Source organism: Emys orbicularis, chromosome 1 (genome assembly GCF_028017835.1).
Source record: "Emys orbicularis isolate rEmyOrb1 chromosome 1, rEmyOrb1.hap1, whole genome shotgun sequence".
In the NCBI taxonomy this organism is placed as follows: domain Eukaryota; kingdom Metazoa; phylum Chordata; order Testudines; family Emydidae; genus Emys; species Emys orbicularis.
This window is the reverse complement of record NC_088683.1, coordinates 6,729,560-6,749,710: the sequence shown is the minus strand read 5'-3', so window position 1 is coordinate 6,749,710 and position 20,151 is coordinate 6,729,560. Positions and strand designations below refer to the sequence as shown.

The following is a 20,151-nucleotide window of genomic DNA, read 5'->3' as shown; positions in this document are numbered from 1 at the left end:
CACCGAACGTCTGGCTGCACAAACGTAGCTGAGGCCTGTTTTCGGCGGTGATGTAAAACACGCCTTGCCCCCAAGCTGAGTTGGTGTAAATGACTCGGATGAGGGCGTGTCAAAGAAGTTACATTAAGTCCTCAGCCCGGAGGAATCCTATGGAGCTGGGACATATAGACCCTTCCCCCAGTGAAATACGTACATTACACCAGGGCTCCATATCGAGATAACGTCAAGCATTCATACATAACAGCCATGCTGGGTCAGAGCAATGGTCCATCTAGCCCAGGAACCCGTCACCAGTACCAGGTGCTTCAGAGGGAATTAACAGAACTGGGCAATTTATTGAATGGTCCATCATCCCCTGTCATCCACTCCCAGCTTCTGAAAGTCAGAGGCTAGGGAGAATCAGAGCATGGAGTGGAGTCCCTGCCCATCCTGGCTAACAGCCATTGATGGACCTGTCCTCCAGAACTTGAGTTCTTTTTTGAACCCAGTATTCGTTTTGGCCTTTGCAACATCCCCTAGCACCCAGTTCCAAAGGCTGACTGTGTGTTGTGGAAATAAGTGTTTCCTTTTGTTTGTTTTAAACCTGCTGCCTATTCATTTCATTGGGTGACCCCTAGTGCTTGTGTTATGTGAACAGGTAAATAGCACTTCCTTATTCACTTTCTCCACACGAGGCAGGATTTTATAGACCTCTTTCATATCCCCCCCTAGTCGTCTATTTTCCAAGTCTGAGTCTTTTAAATCTCTCCTCCCACGGAAGCTGTTCCAGACCCTTAAGCATTTTTGTTCCTTTTCCATTTCTAATGTATCTTATCTTTGTGGAGATGGGGTAACCAGAGCTGCACACAGTATTCAAGGTGTAGGCGTGCCATGGATTTATATAGTGACATCATGATATTTTCTAATTCTCTCTCCCTTTCCTAATGGTTCCTAACATTGTCAGCTTTTTTGACCACTGCTGCACATAGAGTGGATGTTTTCAGAGAACTACCCACAAATTTGCAATTTCCGATGGGCCCAGTTCAGGACGTTGCCGGCTGAGGCTAATACTTTGGGGCAAGAAAGGGAAGTCCAGTGGATGCAGGAGGCAGCAGGTAACCGAACGCTTTCCCTCTTCTCTTTGGCCACACATGGACGATGGCTCAAGCCCAACGTGCAGGCAGCCTTGGCGACACGAGGGAATTTGGACAAGACTCCTTCCATTCCGCTAATAGCCGTAACACGGGGAACCCTGCTGGTGTAAGCCTCTGTGAATAGCGTGTATGAATGTAACGGTGGGGAACGCCTGACCTGTAGAGCAGTGGGATGCACAGTCATCCCTCTTGGAACATGCTGGCTCCCTTGCCCTGCCTCCCGTTAAAACTGGCCTGGAAAAGGGCTGCAGCAGCGTCCATCAATGAAAGTCACCAGCACTGAACAGTGGCCAGGTACCGGAGGGCGGGGGCTGAAACGCAGGCATCCTAGGAGATCAGGGCTGGGGAGCGAAAGGGGCTGGGGGAGGCAGTCAAGTGCCAAATCACCCTCCATACTGAAATAGGAGAGATTGGTACCTAAGCCAGGAAGTTTCCATCACCGCAATGAGAAGGCACAAACGTCATAGAGCCTTTGGGTTTCTTTCCCCAGGAGAGGCCGGTGTAGCCATCCTTGGCATGCTTGGGGACTTTACCTATTTTCCTCCCTCCAGCACATTTTAAAATCCCTGCATTGCAGCCAGGGGGGGCGCTAAGATCCCTCTGGACCCTCGACCAAAATGGATGCACAGCAGGTGCTTGTTAAAATAAGGCTAGTTTACTAAGGATCAGTTGCAGCCTCAGCTCTCGTGGTATCACGATCCCTCTGGTCCTCCAGCAAGAACAGGAGAGAGAAACGCTGCTATTTGAAGCACAAACACAGGCAGAAAGGACTTTTACCAAGAGTTTCAGGCCTCTACACAGCAGGGGTGGGAGGGGGAGACCTTTTTCCTTTGCAGGTCACCTCAAACAATACGAGTACAGAACGAACCCAGCAGAGTGGCAAAGGGAAGTCCGAGGCATAAGCAGCAGAGATCTGAAATGGGATGGGGAGTTGCTGAGGCAGAGACACGGGGAGATGATGCCAGCTGGCGGCGAACGCAGTGGAGGTGTTTGCATCAACAGGCGTCGTTTGTTCTCGAACAGGCACAAAGGTGGCCAGTGGCAACTGAGCACAGAGGGGAAAAGGGCGACGAAGGCCCTGGCATAAACTGAAGCAGGTCTCAGGAGCAGTTTTTATAGCCAGGGTCTGACCAAGGAGCAGAATGTGGAGCTGGACCCCCACACAAAAGCGAAGGTAGCGGAAAGGTTTGAGAATGGGAGTGACGTGCCATGGCTGCTACGGACGTGCAGTCCTAGCCTGGGAATCCTCTTCCTTTCCCAGCACAATGAAACCTCCATTATTTCAGATCTCTCATCCCCCCCTTGGGTGTGGGCATATGAAGTCCCTAAAGTAGTGGGTGAAATATGGGGACCTATACAGGGGAAATCCTGCAGCCTCTTGCTGCTTAGGCCATCAGCCAGCTGCATTATTTATAACACTTAGGGCAGGGATCAGGTCTTCCTCTAGGTCTAAAGCCCTGAACACACCAGCACTTCTGCAGACCACATGCAGGAAACCAAGCCCAAGCATTGTGCACAGGCTCTGGTCTGGAGATGTGGCGAGAGGGAAGAAAGCTGCAAGAGCTGGGACAGGCCATCCAAAGAGAGCAGAAAGTTCAGTGTAGCCAAGGCAGACACACACATGGACAATGCTGCAGAAGCAGCAATATGCAGGGTCTAACCCCAGGAGATGGAGGAGAGTGTGGGGTCACGGATGACTCCACACTTACAGAGATCTGAGCAGAGGGTCATGATTTAGCTTCAAGCGCAGACGAAGACATACCACAGTCAGCCCCAGTTCACCTAAAAGCTGCTGTTTCCTAGTGTAGACGAGGCCAAGAAGCGAGATGGAGAAGAAATGGAGCTCAACTCTACCCAGTGTCTCCAATCTCATTTAAGTTGTCCAAATGAAAGTATTTACTGGCCGTACAGGAGGCTACTGGAGTAAAATAGGCTTATAACTTCAGATGTTGCATCTGTGTCTATACAGCAACCTGCAGGTCGGCTTTTAAAGAGACATCCAGTAATAGATGCCTGTTTTCCAAAGGGAGGTCATCCTCCCATTATAGGTGAATTCGAGTGTCGGTAAATATTAGATTGTATTTACCTAAAACTGCAATGGTAGTTACAATTTGAGACATTCCCCCCGCAATGTTAAAAGCAAAGAATAGGTGCTGCATTCCATGCCAGCAGTGACGGCATCTCAATGATAGGAGAGTGACCCCTGAACAGCTTTGGGCTCCTGAGAATTGCGTCAATGGAAAGTTCTTTGATTGACTTGTTCATTTGGTTGTGCGCTAGAGGCAGTTTTATTTTCAGCGAATATAAAAATATTCTAACTTGCTGGCTGACAAAGGAATCTACCGTCAGTGTATTTTGATTAACTTTACAGTGTCAACCTGTGGAACTCATTGCCAGGGGATGTTGTGAAGGCCAAAAGTATAACTGGGTTCAAAAAAGAATTAGATAAGTTCATGGATAAAGTCTTAGTCTTATTAGCCAAGAGGGTCACAGATGCAACCCTGCTCTGGGTGTCCCTAAACCTCCAACTGCTAGAAGCTGGGAGTGGCCGACAGGGGATGGGTCATTCGATAGTTGCCCTGTTCTGTTCATTCCCGCTGAAGCGCCTGGCAGTGGTCACTGTCAGAGGACGGGAGACTGGGCTCGATGGACCACTGGTCTGAGCCAGTCTGGCCGTTCTCATTGTCTTAGTCCATTCGGGATGCAAGTCCATAGACTGAGCACGGTGCAGTTTTATGTAAGTGCTTATTCTCGCTGCAGCATCCCACTTGCACGGTTTCTTAGTGATGACAGACCACAGACCATTCCAATACAACCAGTAGATCATTCCGAGTCTGAGTTGCGGAGTGATAACACACCACACATTTGGAGCCACAGTGAATGTAAACAGTTTTATTGAGACAGATTTACGTCTGACATACATTATAAAAATCTGTTTACACTCTACAAAAAACCTAGAGGATTAGCATTCATGGGAACAGACACCTTGGGTGTGCAATCTGTTTTTCACCAGCTTTACATTTGCTTTGACAACATACAGTAGAAGTGGGAACACACTGAGATTAAAAGGACGTGCATCGCAGAGCACTGAATATGGCCAAACCTCTGCTGATGCTGAACATATGAATTAGGTTTTACTTTACTGGTGAAAGAACTGTAGTGTTTATAAAGTGTCTGCACCAGTCGTTAGTGCTGACAGCAGCTGTGCAAACTTCCGCCACATAGCTCTGTAAATGCATCTCAATTGTGACTTTGAACAGCACTAGCCCATTTCAAAGTCCTGAGCCTCACACGCAAAGACGCCCAACTGTGTCAAGACCACATGGCGCTTTTGTGATGTGACGAATGGAGGTCAGGAGAAAATGGAATTAATTTTAAATGTGAGACCCAAAAGCAACTTGGGTCACCAGAAATGTGAGGCTAAGGCCTTCCTGTAGTGAGCCCTATTGCTGCTGCATTACCTGGCCTTCATCCCCTCCAGATTCCTTTGCTATGCGTAAGTTTTGTTTATTAGAGTAGGATTCTTCCTGGCTTTATCCCAAAACCATAAAGCACATCCAAGGGTCAGAACATCCATACTTAAGGGGTGAACACTAAAGGCACGTATACCATACAAATCTCATATACAATGCTTGATTATGATTTGATCCATAGTCTCAAGTTATATCAAAAGTGTGTTATTTGTAGAAAGTTACATGAAATAATAGGAGTACACATACTTAATGTTTCAAGCCTTTAACCCTTGAAACAAACCAATTTAAAGAAAAAGAGGCCCAAGTTTATTACAGTTAAGGGGCCAGAAGAGGCTGGCGTTAGTGTTTACAGGACAATAGAGTGAAGGAAATGGCCTATGTTTGCAAACACAGTGATTGCTTTAGACTAATTTCAACACTCCCCCCACTAGGCCCCACACATGAGAAGTGCAAGCGACCCACTAAGCTGTGCAAAATGGCACTCCAAGGAAGAGTCACCAGCTAAGGTAGAGAAGTCAGCTCTTGGCAATCACTTATCTCTGGCTCTCTAACAGCAGTTCTCCCTGGTTAAAGAAAAAAGCATAAGGAAATACCTCAGGATACAACAAAGTAAGTGGTTTGCCTTCTGAGGTAAAAAAAATCCCTGGTAAAATAGGCAGCATATGGTTAAAAATTCACAAGAAGGTAAGAACACTGCTGCAAAGATTTCTACTAATACTGCTGTTTAACCACTGCACAGGAGCAGAACACACAAAGGGTAATTTCAATCTTCAGAGTCTTTATTCTCTGGTTTGCTGTAGCCTTGTTGTTTTCTTAGTTATCCTCTTTTGGCGCATTTCATCTCGAGGTTCCTAAACTGGCAACCTAGCCCCGGTTTGATTTTTGTTTTGGTAGGTAAAGGCACTTCAATGATGTATGATTTGCAGAAGTCTAATGGCTGAAATAAAAAGGGAGCCCCTCCCATTTCCATCCCCTAACCCCATGGAGCAAGCTGCACTCATCCACTGTTCCTTGCCTTAAGGGACCAATTTAGGATCAGTCACTTTTCCTGGTTGATTTCCCTGTATAACATACAGAGGGTCACATCACATCAGTTTCTTGCCTCATCTAGTCGGGTCACATGGCTTTGATTAACTATGTACAGAGAAGCCAGATGGATTCAAAAGAATGTAATGCACAAGTAATTCGCATTTACAGAGACCCTGCGGCAAACACAAAACTCAGGCTGAGGATTTTAGCAGCATCTGCAAGACAGCCCCACCTCCCACATGTTTGTGGATGGAAAGCTCCAGATCACACTTGCTGTATATTAGTTCAAATCACTGGAGCTCCGAGAACAGCAAAGGCCTCACGAAGGAATGCTGTGGAGAAGAGCAAGCACAGGTTTGTCTTGCTGCTGCCATACACCATGGTGCCTATTTTGAAGGGGTTTGCAAAGCAGGAATGGCCAAAAGGCAGTCTTCAGTCAAACAGAATCCCCAAATTCTACAGAGCAGTCCAGACAGACAGCTCCCAGCATGCAATGTTCTTGACGTCACGGGACAAGATACAGCATTGCATTTTGGGAGAATGTCTTTTATACTGAAGATGACTGCAAAGTGATCAGTTGGGGCAAACTGTGTGTTGCCCTTGGGCTCCGAACAAGCTGCCTTTGTGGCCCTCAGGCTGAATTTGCATGCCCCGGTCTAAAGAAACATTATATAGCTTTGTTGCTTGGCCTTATTGTTCCGTGGCTTGTAAAAAATTCTGTCGCTATGTCTATATAACAGTAAGGGGGGAGAGAGGGAGGTGGGGCACTGGGGAAGGAACTAACATTGCTCTGCAGTTAACTTTTCAGGATATGCATTCTTCATTTCACACAGAACCCAAACAAATACAAAAATAAACAGAACTTGTTAGACATAAAACAAAGTGGAAATCTAAAAACCACAAGTGTTCTCATTACAGAGTCACTTTTCAGAACACCATGTCCCCATCCCCTTGGGAAAGGGAAAGAGGACAGGACAGGATTTTTCACCTTGTAGCCTGAAATAACAGTCTCAGTAGCGAAAACGTTTCTCATGTTAATCCAGAAACTGTAAAAAATAAATTACTTTTAAGAAACAGGTTTCTCTGTACAGGTGTTAAAACTCATCATGTCGTACTAAGGCTTCCCCGAAGTCTGTGGCCTGGCTCCCCACGAACAAGTCATACTTGTCAACGATCTCCTCTTTGGTGAGTTTGCCATCCTAAAATTAGAAAGAATAGGTTAGTCAAGTTTATTACAGTGGTGGCTAAGGAGCAGCCAAGCATTCATCCCCCATTGTGCTAGGTGCTGGACGAACACAGCAGAGGAGACTATCCCCACCCCACCCCAGAACAGACCAGACAGACACAAGTTGGAACACACAAGCAGAGTGAACAATGTGATGGTGGTAAATGTCATGGTAGTGCCACAAGTTGTGTGTTGTGGGGTTTTTGGGTGGGATTTCCTTACGAGTGGACCAGCTGAATGGGAAGGAAAGGAGGTAAGAGGGACCGGTGTCCAGTGAAGCTGGAGTAAAGGGGGGGGGGGGGGGGCTGGATCAAGCAGCCAATCACTGCAGGGCAGAGTATCCAGTCACAACTGTGGAGAGTTCTCTGAATGGCTGAAGGGCCCAGTTTTCCTGGTCTGCTCCTAAGGCTGGAGTCTCTGGCTGGCTCCTCTCTCAGCATTCCCCCAAGGCCACACGGCGGGGAGCAGGCACCACCTGGGCCCTAGTTCCCCCAGAGCGTGTGCGCACGTCTTCCCTGCACAGTTCAGTGAGCTCGGATTCACACAGCAGCCACGACATATGCCCTTCCTCTTAGTTAAATGGAGACAATTGTAGAGACCACTGCATGTTTTCACCCTAGGCATTTTGGGGTGGGTGGGGTGAAGAGAAGGGCTGATGTTTTGTTCTCCAACATGGCAGAGAGGTGGCTGCCTCCCCAGGCAAGAAAAGGGGAATCTAATCAGATTGCTCAATAAGAGCACTTGCCAAACTTTTTAAATCGTCAGTGCTAGCTCCAGGAAAAAAGGGCCCCACAGCTGTTAAGTTTACTGAGGTAAGCCCCCAAATCACTACTGAAAGGGAGCACATCAGTGGAGCTGCTCACAGTAACTCAGGCTTCTTGCCAAAATTACAAAGTGATCCTCAGAGAGGATTCTGAAGTGGCTTTCGAAGCCTCCATCCTGCACAGGCGAGACACTGAAGGGGACCAAGCGCCTCTCACCTTGTTCTGATCAGACTCGTAGACAAGGTGCCGCGCTTCTGCCTCAGCGTGGTCGTAGTCTGAGGGGAGGATCCAATCTTTTGTCTCCTCCTTGTCCATCTTCCCATCTCGATTCTTGTCTCTAAACTCCACAAACTGCTCCCGCTCGGTCTTCACCCACTCTGGCTCATCAGCATCGCCATCATGACTGTACATATCCCCTGAACAAGAACACAAGACAGCTGCTGATGCAAGAACACCCCCTCACCTCTTTGTTCCACTTGGGACTGTGCAAGCAAATCGTAAAGCAAGGTGGTTACACCTAAGTTAAGTAGAGAAATGACAGCAGTCACCCTCCTCTTCAGTACAGACACACAGCCAGTGGAAACTGCAGATCCCCACATGCAGTACTACAGCCTTCCTAGAACATTTGCTGCACGGTGCAGCCCTCTATTACATAGGACAGTGACCACAGGCAACAGCACAGATCTAGGGGGCTGCAGATTTTCCACCCATGAGTTAACATCCGAGTGGCCACCTAGCTTGGATCTCGTTACTTTAGCGAGATTAGCCCAGACATTTAGGTTTAAAAAGGTTACTTTAAATATGTTTAGAGAAATGTGCAGAGAGTCTATATTGGCATATATTTTAGAGTCAGATGCATTTATCATCACACTTATTCAATGCCAATGCTTTCCATTAAAAAAATAAGAGCTAAAATGACAGCTGCTCTGTTACTTACTACTGCCAATTGGCAGGCCCCATCATATATCAGAGAGCAGCCTATGGATTTAGAGCAGATGTTCCCTTCTGCCTAGGGTTCTGTGATCATACCTGCATTTTGTCCAGTTACACTTACATACTCACACACACACACACACACACATACACACACACCTCCAGATTATGTGTGTCATTTTGGTTATGCAGTTAATTTGGAATTACATAGCAAAGACTGACAAGGGAAAAAAATATCAAACTCAGTTTCAAAGTTAGGGAGCAAAGAGGGACCCATTAGAAAAACTCCAGAGAATAGGCAAGGAAGAAGAGATTAAAGAGCACGGCTGCTTTGGCACAAATACTAGTCACAAGAGGCTGCAATGTAATTTCTTTTGGGAATATCTTTTTACAAAGCACTGATGGGAAGTGAACACATTATCATCAGACTCAAGGAGAAAAAATGGAGTTGAGCAAGTTGCTTACCTATGTATTCTTCCAAGTCAATGACGCCATCCCTATTCTTGTCAATATCTTCCATGGTTTCCTATTTAAAAAAAGGACTAGGTTAGCCTCAAAGTTCATGGACAAAAAAGATCTTTTTATGGCTCTCTACCACTTAGAGGGGAAAATATGAGAGAGCAAACGTATTTACTAGTAAACTGAGTTATTGCTGTATTATTAGACTCAGAGTTCAATCACTATACCTATTTAGCTTAACAAACAGAACATTAAGGGGTGACTTGCTCACAGTCTATACATACCTACATGGGGAACAAATATTTAATAAAGAGCTCTTCAATCTAACAGACAAAAGTCTAACACGATCCCATGGCTGGAAGTTGAAGCTACACAAATTCAGACCGGAAACAAGGTGTATATTTTTAATGGTGTAATCAACAATTGGAACAACAAGGAGTCTGGTGGCACCTTAAAGACTAACAGATTTATTTGGGCATAAGCTTCGTACCTCACTTGCATCCGAAGAAGTGAGGTTTTTACCCACGAAAGCTTATGCCCAAATAAATCTGTTAGTCTTTAAGGTGCCACCAGACTCCTTGTTGTTTTTGTAGATACAGACTAACACGGCTACCCCCTGATACTTAACAATTGGAACAATTTACCATGGTGGATTCTCCATCACTGACTATTTTAAAATCAAGATTGGATGTTTTCTAAAAGATATGATCTAGGAATTATTTTGGGGCAGTTCTGTGGCCTTGTAATACAGGGGGTCAGCCTAGATGATCACAATGGTCCCTTCTGGTCTTAGAATCTGTGAATCTATTGTCTCTCCACGTCTACTTGGCGGAGGTGAGAACCACGCCTGGGTCACCACTCCAAGAGGAAGGATCTACAGAGGCCATTTCACAAAGAGTTTCAGAAGACCTCAACCTCTTTCTATTTCTAGTTTTAAGGAAGTGTCAGTTGTGACTTCATACTGTAAAGGCTATAACCAGGCTTCCATTAGAAACCTTCTTTTAAACCTCCCTCTAGCTTTTGACAGGAAAAGTGGTAGCTTCAAAATCTGTGAGATAATTGATTCCAATTGAGAACTCGAGTTTTTGCTTTTACTGCAAGTAAATATATTTGAAGATTTAACAATTTAAAAGAGGACATCTTTTTGAGGGGTGTGTGTGTGTGTGTTCAAGTTTTTTGCACCCTATTACTGAAAGAAATGCAGAATGTTTTTTTGTTTGTATTACTGTAAAAACTGAAATGCTATGCTTTTTGGTAACTATGCCTATTATGACTTTTCAGATCTGAAGTTTTGTTACAGTGTATGACGCTTAAGGGAACTAGAATCTAGCTATATTCCCATACTAGTCAAGGTTTAGCTTTATTAACTGTAACAGAAGTATGGTTTGATTTTGGGTAAGATTTGCTTACTGTAGCAAGAGAAAGTGTTTTGCTGAGACAGATTATGTTCAGTTTAATGCCTTCTCATCTCTGTGCAGCCAAGCACATAAATACTGCTTTTGGTGCCAAACACGAGCGCCAGAAAAAAAAAACCCATCATGAATTATGCAGCATCAAATAGTGAACTTAACTGAATGCTATCTAAGTATAGTAACTCTTCACTTTAAGTCATCCCGGTTAACATTGTTTCATTGCTGATCAGAGAACATGCTCGCTTAAAGTTGCCCAATGCTCCCTTATAACACTGTTTGACAGCTGCCTGCTTTGTCCACTGCTTGCAGAAAGAGCAGCCCGTTGGAGCTGGCTGGTGGGGGCTTGGAAGCAGGGTGGACCGGCAGCCCCCCTATCAGCTTCCTGCTCCCCTAAGTTCCCTGTGTGGCAGCCGCCCAGCAGGCTATCAATTGCCGGGCAGTTCAGCTATCCCTCCTCCCACTGCCATGTGCTGCTCCTGCCCTCTGCCTTGGAGCTGCTTCCGGGAGCCTCCTGCTTGCGGTGCAGAGGGCAGGGGAAGAGGGGTGCTAATGTCAGGGTGCCCCCCTCCCCCCACTCCTGTACCTTATCTCCACAGAGCTGGAGGGGGACATGATAGGAGCTTGTTGGCAGCAGCTGCTGTCTCAACTTACTGATCTACTTAAAAAGGCAATGTACTTAGAGTGGGGTCAGCGTACTTAAAGGAGCAATGCGCCTCTCTCTCACACACGGTGTGTCTCTGTCTCTCTCTGCCATGCTGTCTCCTCTCCCTCCATTTGCGCTGCCTTGTACAGTGTGAGGCTACATTAACAACAATGTTTTAATCATAAGAACATAAGAAGAGCCGTACCGGGTCAGACCAAAGGTCCATCTAGCCCAGTATCTGTCTACCGACAGTGGCCAATGCCAGGTGCCCCAGAGGGAGTGTACCAACAGGCAATGATCAAGTGATCTCTCTCCTGCCATCCATCTCCATCCTCTGACAAACAGAGGCTAGGGACACCATTCCTTACCCATCCTGGCTAATAGCCATTAATGGACTTAACCACCATGAATTTATCCAGTTCTCTTTTAAACGCTGGTATAGTCCTAGCCTTCACAACCTCCTCAGGTAAGGAGTTCCACAAGTTGACTGTGCGCTGCGTGAAGAAGAACTTCCTTGTATTTGTTTTAAACCTGCTGCCTATTAATTTCATTTGGTGACCCCTAGTTCTTGTATTATGGGAATAAGTAAATAACTTGTCCTTATCCACTTTCTCCACATCACTCATGATTTTATATACCTCTATCATATCCCCCCTTAGTCTCCTCTTTTCCAAGCTGAAGAGTCCTAGCCTCTTTAATCTCTCCTCATATGGGACCTGTTCCAAACCCCTAATCATTTTAGTTGCCCTTTTCTGAACCTTTTCTAGTGCCAGTATATCTTTTTTTAGATGAGACCACCACATCTGTACGCAGTATTCAAGATGTGGGTGTACCATCGATTTATATAAGGGCAATAATATATTCTCAGTCTTATTCTCTATCCCCTTTTTAATGATCCCTAACATCCTGTTTGCTTTTTTGACCGCCTCTGCGCACTGCGCGGACATCTTCAGAGAACTAGCCACGATGACTCCAAGATCTTTTTCCTGACTTGTTGTAGCTAAATTAGCCCCCATCATATTGTATGTATAGTTGGGGTTATTTTTTCCAATGTGCATTACTTTACATTTATCCACATTAAATTTCATTTGCCATTTTGTTGCCCAATCACTTAGTTTTGTGAGATCTTTTTGAAGTTCATCACAGTCTGCTTTGGTCTTAACTATCTTGAGCAGTTTAGGATCATCTGCAAACTTTGCCACCTCACTGTTTACCCCTTTCTCCAGATCATTTATAAATAAGTTGAATAGGATTGGTCCGAGGACTGACCCTTGGGGAACACCACTAGTTACCCCTCTCCATTCTGAGAATTTACCATTCATTCCTACCCTTTGTTCCCCGTCTTTTAACCAGTTCTCAATCCATGAAAGGACCTTCCCTTTTATCCCATGACAACTTACTTTAAGTAAGAGCCTTTGGTGAGGGACCTTGTCAAAGGCTTTCTGGAAATCTAAGTACACTATGTCCACTGGATCCCCCTTGTCCACATGTTTGTTGACCCCTTCAAAGAACTCTAATAGATTAGTAAGACACGATTTCCCTTTACAGAAACCATGTTGACTATTGCTCAACAGTTTATGTTTTTCTATGTGTCTGACAATTTTATTCTTAAACCTTAATCCTTGAGGGCTCAGCCGAGTGCTAGTTCATTAATTTAGCAGTAAGGTATTCCCCTGGAAATATCTCACCCTCTGACTCCACCACCTCAGCCAAGCTTCACAATCATCATTGCCATGTACAGTATTCAATTGTTTGTTTAAAACTTAGTGTGTGTGTGTGTCTCTGTTTTGTCTGGCGAAAAAAATTTCCCTGGAACCTAAACCCCCCATTTACATTAATTTTTATGGGGAAATTGGATTCGCTTAACATCGTTTTGCTTACAGTACGTTAGGCGAGGAGTTACTGTACATACTTTATTTCTAGCAGGATTAGCTGACACACCTGTACTTCAGAAAACAGCAATTGCTAAATGGAAAAATCTCCAAAAGCAGCCACCAAAAGCAGCTGTGTATGGAAGGTCTGCTCTGGTGCACAGCCCAAGAGGACAGACTGACAAAGGAGTTTAAACGTGCTCTGGAAGTGGAACATAATTCCGCCCCCTTCAGCAACGTGTGCTGCATGCTACCACTAGCCAAGTGAAGAGGAGCCACTCAGCATGTGAATAGAAGCATCTTTTCTTCTCTTAGTTCTTGCAAAGTCCAACAATGCTATGCCTTGATGTCCCACCAGGGCATTCATCAGGTTTGCAACACTATCCATCACCGAACTGGTTGCTGCCTGGAACGGCTGCTTATGGGGAGGAGGGTTCAGTCAAGATTTTTTTAAACATTTGGAATAGTGTATAAAAACTTCAAAACTTTAGGATAAAAAAGTGAAACCTTACAAAAAGCTATGCCCACCGGTAAGTAAACCTTTACACAGGACTCCCCCCCACACCCAACAGGCCAACTACGTGCTCCTGAGAGATCACTGGTAACTGGGAGGTCCAGACTCTTACTAGCCTGAAATAGCAAGTATAAAAACTCTATCATCTCAACCTAAATGGCACCCACCTGTACTACTATATCTTTCATGTAGTCATATTCTTCTGGATGCAGAAAGGCAGTGAATTCTTCCTTGGTAGCAATCAAGTCTCCATCCTTGTCAGCCATTTTGAACCTTCGTTCATCCCTCATCATCATCTGTTTGTAGTTGAACCCATCATCAGGGTCTGGGTCATCTGGGCAGAAACAGACAAGTTATACCCATTTTAGACTCCAAAGCTCATCCACAAAACAATTGCACCAGTATTGCATGTCAAATTTCCCTTTTGCTGTTGACTAGGGAAACTTCACAATGCATGGCAGGAGAGCCCAAACTTTGCACATCCAAGGGTTACAGTGAAAACTCATTAGGACTCCAGAGACTGCACCTATTTTGCATGAAGTGGAAACGGTCTCCACTGGTTCTACATTGTAACAGAGGGGCATCTTGAAGAGAGAAGCGGCAACATGAAATGCTCCCAAGCTTCTCTCAGCTGAGGACACTTTGATTAAGATAAACATTGTATTCTGACAGCTATAATCTCATTGGGCTGCAGTCTTCTCTTTTGGCTACTCCTGGAATAGAATAGGTCATGGGATAATGCTCTCCCACTGAGGTGCAACAGGCATTTTCAAAGCAAGAGCAACACTGCGGACTGTCCAAATCTAGATACTTATATGCTCCCCCAAAGTATCTGAGAGCCTATTAGGGTGATTAAATTTAAGCAGACTTCAGTAATTTCAAATAAAAATGATATATCTATTTATGAGGCCCATGTTTGTGGCAAGGTATTTTAACTAACAGTGAATACTTGAGGACAAAGTACATTTAATAACTAAAATAGAAACAACATACAGGTGCCCCTTTGTCAACAGAGTAATAATCATATCCTGGGCTAACAAAAGCCCAGTTTAGAGTTTATTTAGTCCAGAATGTGGTTACCATCTTGTGAACATGAAACATTCAATTAAATAACGACACTTTAAAATTCTGATATTAGGCAAATATTAAAAATAAAACAGTAAAAGGATTTTTGATCTGGTGAATGCATGTTCAGTTGTGACAGTTTGGGGGCTATACTATTATTGTCCATTTATCTGCTAAAGCAAAAAACCTCTCTCTCTGTGGGTAAGTTAGCACCCAAGCTATACAGTGGGCTGGTTCACCCTCCATTTGCTACAACTGCTGCAAATGGCACCTTCAATTCAAGTTGTGAGGTCACCAGTCTCACGTTCATTTTTACATGGAGCAGAAGTATAAGGAATAAATCCCTTTTAAGTGTAATTTAAAAGACAAGGATAACTGCTTAGAGAAACACATACGTAACAACCATGTGAATTAATTAAGGGTAAATTAAAGGAAGCAAATAACTAGCTAGCTTGCTTTTTTTTTTTTTTTTTTTTTTTTTGCTGTGTCCTCATGTCATGCTAGGCTAAACTAAGTGCTTTAGTAAAATACCTGCACATGTTGGCAGAAAAATTCCTATGCTTGTTTACAAAAGATTAAGACTCTCCAAACAATTGGCGTTAAAGAGCTATGAACCAAGCCAAGACTTAGCCCTGGTCTACACCACGAGTTTAGGTCAAATTTAGCAGCGTTAGATCAATTTAACCCTGCACCCATTCACACTACGATGCCATTTTTGTCGACTTAAAGGGGTCTTAAAATCGATTTCTGTACTCCACCCCGACGAAGGGATTAGCGCTGAAATCAACATTGCCAGGTCGAATTTGGGGGTAGTGTGGACACAATTCGACGGTATTGGCCTCCGGGAGATATCCTAGAGTGCTCCATTGTGACCGCTCTGGACAGCACTCTCAACTCAGATGCATTGGCCAGGTAGACAGGAAAAGCCCCGCGAACTTTTGAATTTTATTTCCTGTTTGGCCAGCGTGGCAAGCTGATCAGCACAGGTGACCATGCAGAGCTCATCAGCAGAGATGACCATGGAGTCCCTAATCGCAAAAGAGCTCCAGCATGGACCGAACAGGAGGTACTGGATCTGATTGCTGTATGGGGAGACGAATCCGTGCTATCAGAACTCCGTTCCAAAAGACGAAATGCCAAAATATTTGAAAAAATCTCCAAGGGCATGAAGGACAGTGGCTATAACAGGGACCCACAGCAGTGCCGCGTGAAACTTAAGGAGCTCAGGCAAGACTACCAAAAAACCAAAGAGGCAAACGGCTGCTCCGGGTCAGACCCCCAGACATGCCGTTTCTATCATGAGCTGCATGCAATTCTAGGGGGTGCCCCTACAACTACCCCACCCCTGTACGTGGACTCCTGCAAGGGAGTCTCACGCAACAGGGATGAGGATTTTGGGGATGAGGAAGATGAGGAGGTTGAAGATAGTGCACAGCAAGCAAGCGGTGAAACCATTCTCCCCGACAGCCAGGAACTGTTTATCACCCTGGAGACATTGCCCTCCCAACCCGGGCTCCCGGACCTTGAAGGCGGAGAAGGCCCCTCTGGTGAGTGTACCTTTGTAAATATAATACATGGTTTAAAAGCAAGCGTGTTTAATGATTAATTTGCCCTGAAGACTTGGGATGTATTCGCGGCCAGTAAAGCTACTGGAATGCAGTCAAGCAACATCCGTTCTTTATCTCTCTGTGTTATCCTCAGGACAGAGGTATCATTCATGGACACCTGGTTGAAATAGGGGAATTTTATTAAGGGGACATTCAGAGGTGGCCGTTCCTGCTGGGCTGTTTGCCTGTGGCTGAAAAGAAATCATCCCCGCTGTTAGCCACGCGGTGCGGGGAGGGGTGAAGCGATCATCCCAGAGAATTGGGTGTGAGGGGGGGGTTTAGTTGGGTTTGTGCTGCTCGTTGATCCGAAAACCGCAGCCCCTCCTTTTAAATGGCCAACCCATTTTAAATGGTCAACACAACTCTCCCTTTTTTCCCTCCCGCAGCTGCAAATGTTTCAATACTCCCCTTATCTCCATCCCAGCGGATAGCGCAGATAAGAAGGCGAAAAAAACGCACTCACGATGAAATGTTCTCTGAGCTCATGCAGTTCTCCCGCAGAATGAGTGGAGGCAGACAATGTCAGAGTCCAGGAAAGCACAAAATGAACGTGAGGACAGGAGGGACGCGCGAGAGGATACATGGCTGGAGCAAGAGGAGCGGTGGCGGCAGCGTGATGAGAGGAGGCAGAACGCAATGCTGAGGCTACTGGAGGATCAAACTGATATGCTCCGGCGTATGGTTGAGGTGCAGGAAAGGCAGCAGAAGCACAGACTGCTGCTGCAGCCCCTGTGTAACCAACTGCCCTCCTCCCCAGAGGACTGCCCAAGCAACAGAAGACTGGCATTCAATAAGTTTTGAAGTGCAGTATGGCCTTGTCCTTCCCTCCTCCACCACCCCACCCGGTGCTTCCCTCCTCCATCACCCCTCCCAGGCTACCTTGGCAGTTATCCCCCTATTTCTGTGACTAATTAATAAAGAATGCATGAATTTGAAACAACAATGACTTTATTGCCTCTGCAAGCGGTGATTGAAGGGGGGGAGGGGAGGGCGGTTGGCTTACACGGAAGTAGAGTGAACCAAGGAGGCAGGTTTTCATCAAGGAGAAACAAACAGAACTTTCACACCGTAGCCTGGCCAGTCATGAAACTGGTTTTCAAAGCTTCTCTGATGCGCAGTGTGCCCTGCTGTGCTCTTCTAACCGCCCTGGTGTCGGGCTGCGCGTAATCAGCAGCCAGGTAATTTGCCTCAACCTCCCACCCCGCCAAAAACGTCTCCCCCTTACTCTCACAGATATTGTGGAGCAGACAGCAAGCAGTAATAACGATGGGAATATTGGTTTCGCTGAGGTCTGAGTCAGTAAACTGCACCAGCGCGCTTTTAAACATCCAAATGCACATTCTACTGCCATTCTGCACTTGCTCAGCCTATAGTTGAACAGCTCCTGACTACTGTCCAGGGTGCCTGTGTATGGCTTCATGAGCCATGGCATTAAGGGGTAGGCTGGGTCCCCAAGGATAACTATAGGCATTTCAACATCCCCAACGGTTATTTTCTGGTCTGGAAAGTAAGTCCCTTGCTGCAGCCGTTCAGACAGACCACAGTTCCTGAAGATGCGAGCATCATGTACCTTTCCTGGCCATCCCATGTTGATGTTGGTGAAACGTCCCTTGTGATCCACCGGTGCTTGCAGTACCATTGAAAAGTACCCCTTTCGGTTTATGTACTGGCTGCCTTGATGCTCCAGTGCCAAGATAGGGATATGCGTTCCGTCTATCGCCCCACCACAGTTAGGGAATCCCATTGCAGCAAAGCCATCCACTATGACCTGTACATTTCCCAGAGTCACTACCCTTGATAGCAGCAGCTCAGTGATTGTGTTGGCTACTTGGATCACAGCGCCCCCACAGTAGATTTGCCCACTCCAAACTGATTCCTGACTGACTGGTAGCTGTCTGGCGTTGCAAGCTTCCAGAGAGCTATTGCCACTAGCTTGTGAACTGTGAGGGCTGCTCTCATCTTGGTATTCTTGCGCTTCAGGGCATAGGAAAGCAAGTCAAAAAGTTCCAAGAAAGTGCCCTTACGCATGCGAAAGTTTCGCAGCCACTGGGAATCATCCCAGACCTGCAACACTATGCGGTCCCACTAGTCTGTGCTGGTTTCCCGGGCCCAGAATTGGCGTTCCACGGCATGAACCTGCCCCATTACCACTATGATGTCCAAATTGCCAGGGCCCGTGCTTTGAGAGAAGTCTGTGTCCATGTCCTCATCACTCTCGTCACCATGCTGCCGTCGCCTCCTCGCCTGCTTTTGCAGGTTCTGGTGCTGCATATACTGCAGGATAATGCACAAGGTGTTTACAGTGCTCATAACTGCTGCAGTGATCCGAGCGGGCTCCATGCTTGCCGTGGTATGGCATCTGCAGGAGAGCACAGTGGCAGCGGAAGCGTGACAATGGTTTGCAACCCTACTGCACCGTCTGCTGCCAGAGCAGGAGAGCAGAGTGGCAGTGAAAGCGTGACAATGGTTTGCAACCCTACTGCACCGTCTGCTGCCAGCAGCACCCAGGACACAACAGCGGCGGCTGAGCCGAGCGGACTGCATGCTTGTCGTGGTATGGCATCTGCGTGGAAAAAAGGCACCAAATGATTGTCTGCTGTTGCTCTCACGGAGGAAGGGGCGACTGACAACATGTACCCAAAACCACCCACGACAATGTTTTTGCCCCATCAGGCAGTGGGAGCTCAACCCAGAATTCCAATGCGTGGAGGAGACTGCGGGAACTGTGGGACAGCTACCCACAGTGCAACGCTCCGAAAGTCGACGCTAGCCTCAGTACTGTGGACGCACTCCACCGCCTAAATGCCCTTAGTGGGGACACACACAATCGACTGTATAAAATTGCTTCCTAAAAAAAAAATCGACTTCTATAAATTCGACCTAATTTCATAGTGTAGACATACCTTTAGTGATTTGCAGTTAATGGCTTCAACTGCACAGCTCGTTAGAACTTCGCAGAGCAAGGCCACAACAGAAATAGATGTAGAAAACATTCAAGGTACTCACTAAAATTCAGGTCAATTAGTGGCACTGTTAACACTGCAGCAGCAGCATCCAGGGTTGCTCTTGAGCTGGCCAGATGAAGTACTAAAGAGCACTTACATCTAACAACCCCGGCTCACCACAGCATGGAGTACTTGAGAGTGTATATGGGAAAATTCATAAAGCGGTCCTTGAGGCTTAAAGAACCACAGATGGAAGAGAATGCAGATCCAGAGTATTAAAACAAAAAAATCACTGTTTATGAGCAACATACCAGCAAGGCCAGGTTCCAGGTTCTGAAGCCTGCATATGAAGTTGGTGCCATTTAGAGCCGATATTAAACATAAGCAAAGAATATAATGGCTTTGTTCTTTAACGAGGACATCAGATCATAATCTAAGCAAATCTTCCACAGAGAGCTATGCCTGCTTATTGTATCGTGCACAGCTTGGGTCCACAGAAATTCCTTTTGCATTTTGGTGAGGTACTCGGAGGCTTACACACTCTATTCAAATGCAGCAGTGAAGTGACCAGCATGGTCTTGGAGCTTACTAACATGCGGTTTCATTTAGATCACAAAAATCTAATCTTAAAAATACTACATACAACAGCCAAAAGAGCTGCAGTGAAAGAGGATGGTGTCTCAGCTCCTGCAGTATGGAAGATGTATGTTCTCCATTAGGTAAAGGGATCTGTTAGCTTCCTGGCTGTGCGTCAAATATTTGAGAGGCATTTCCAAATTTGTTCATGCCAGAGAAAGGGAAAACAGCTTTTCACAACAGACATGAAGATCTTTCACCAGAAATGTACTATGGAAAAGTATTTACTTTTTAACAGAAGTGGAAAGCCAAGCCATTACACATACATGGCTTTGTCAGGGACAGATCAGCATTGTTGTTATGAAAGGAAGACCGGAGTAGTTTTAATATATTAACTAGTCAGTAGAAAAATATATCTGTATTTATAAACTGTATATAACAAAGTGAGTAAAAGGTGGTGCAAGTGCATTCTGAAGGTTTTATCAGCATTAGCCCAGGGGAC

At 45.7% G+C, this 20,151-nt stretch overlaps 1 protein-coding gene across 1 annotated transcript in view; it reads right to left on the bottom strand.

The window, feature by feature from the left end:
- Positions 1-6,729: 6,729 nt before the first annotated feature.
- The window catches only part of CALU (calumenin), a 34,585-nt gene continuing 21,163 nt past the window's right edge, over positions 6,730-20,151 (bottom strand). The window contains exons 4-7 of the mRNA XM_065401312.1: positions 13,624-13,790; positions 9,023-9,083; positions 7,841-8,040; positions 6,730-6,834 (exon numbers count right to left, since the gene is read on the bottom strand). Coding sequence (XP_065257384.1) covers positions 6,730-6,834; positions 7,841-8,040; positions 9,023-9,083; positions 13,624-13,790 — 533 coding nt within the window. The remainder of the gene's footprint in view (positions 6,835-7,840; positions 8,041-9,022; positions 9,084-13,623; positions 13,791-20,151) is intronic.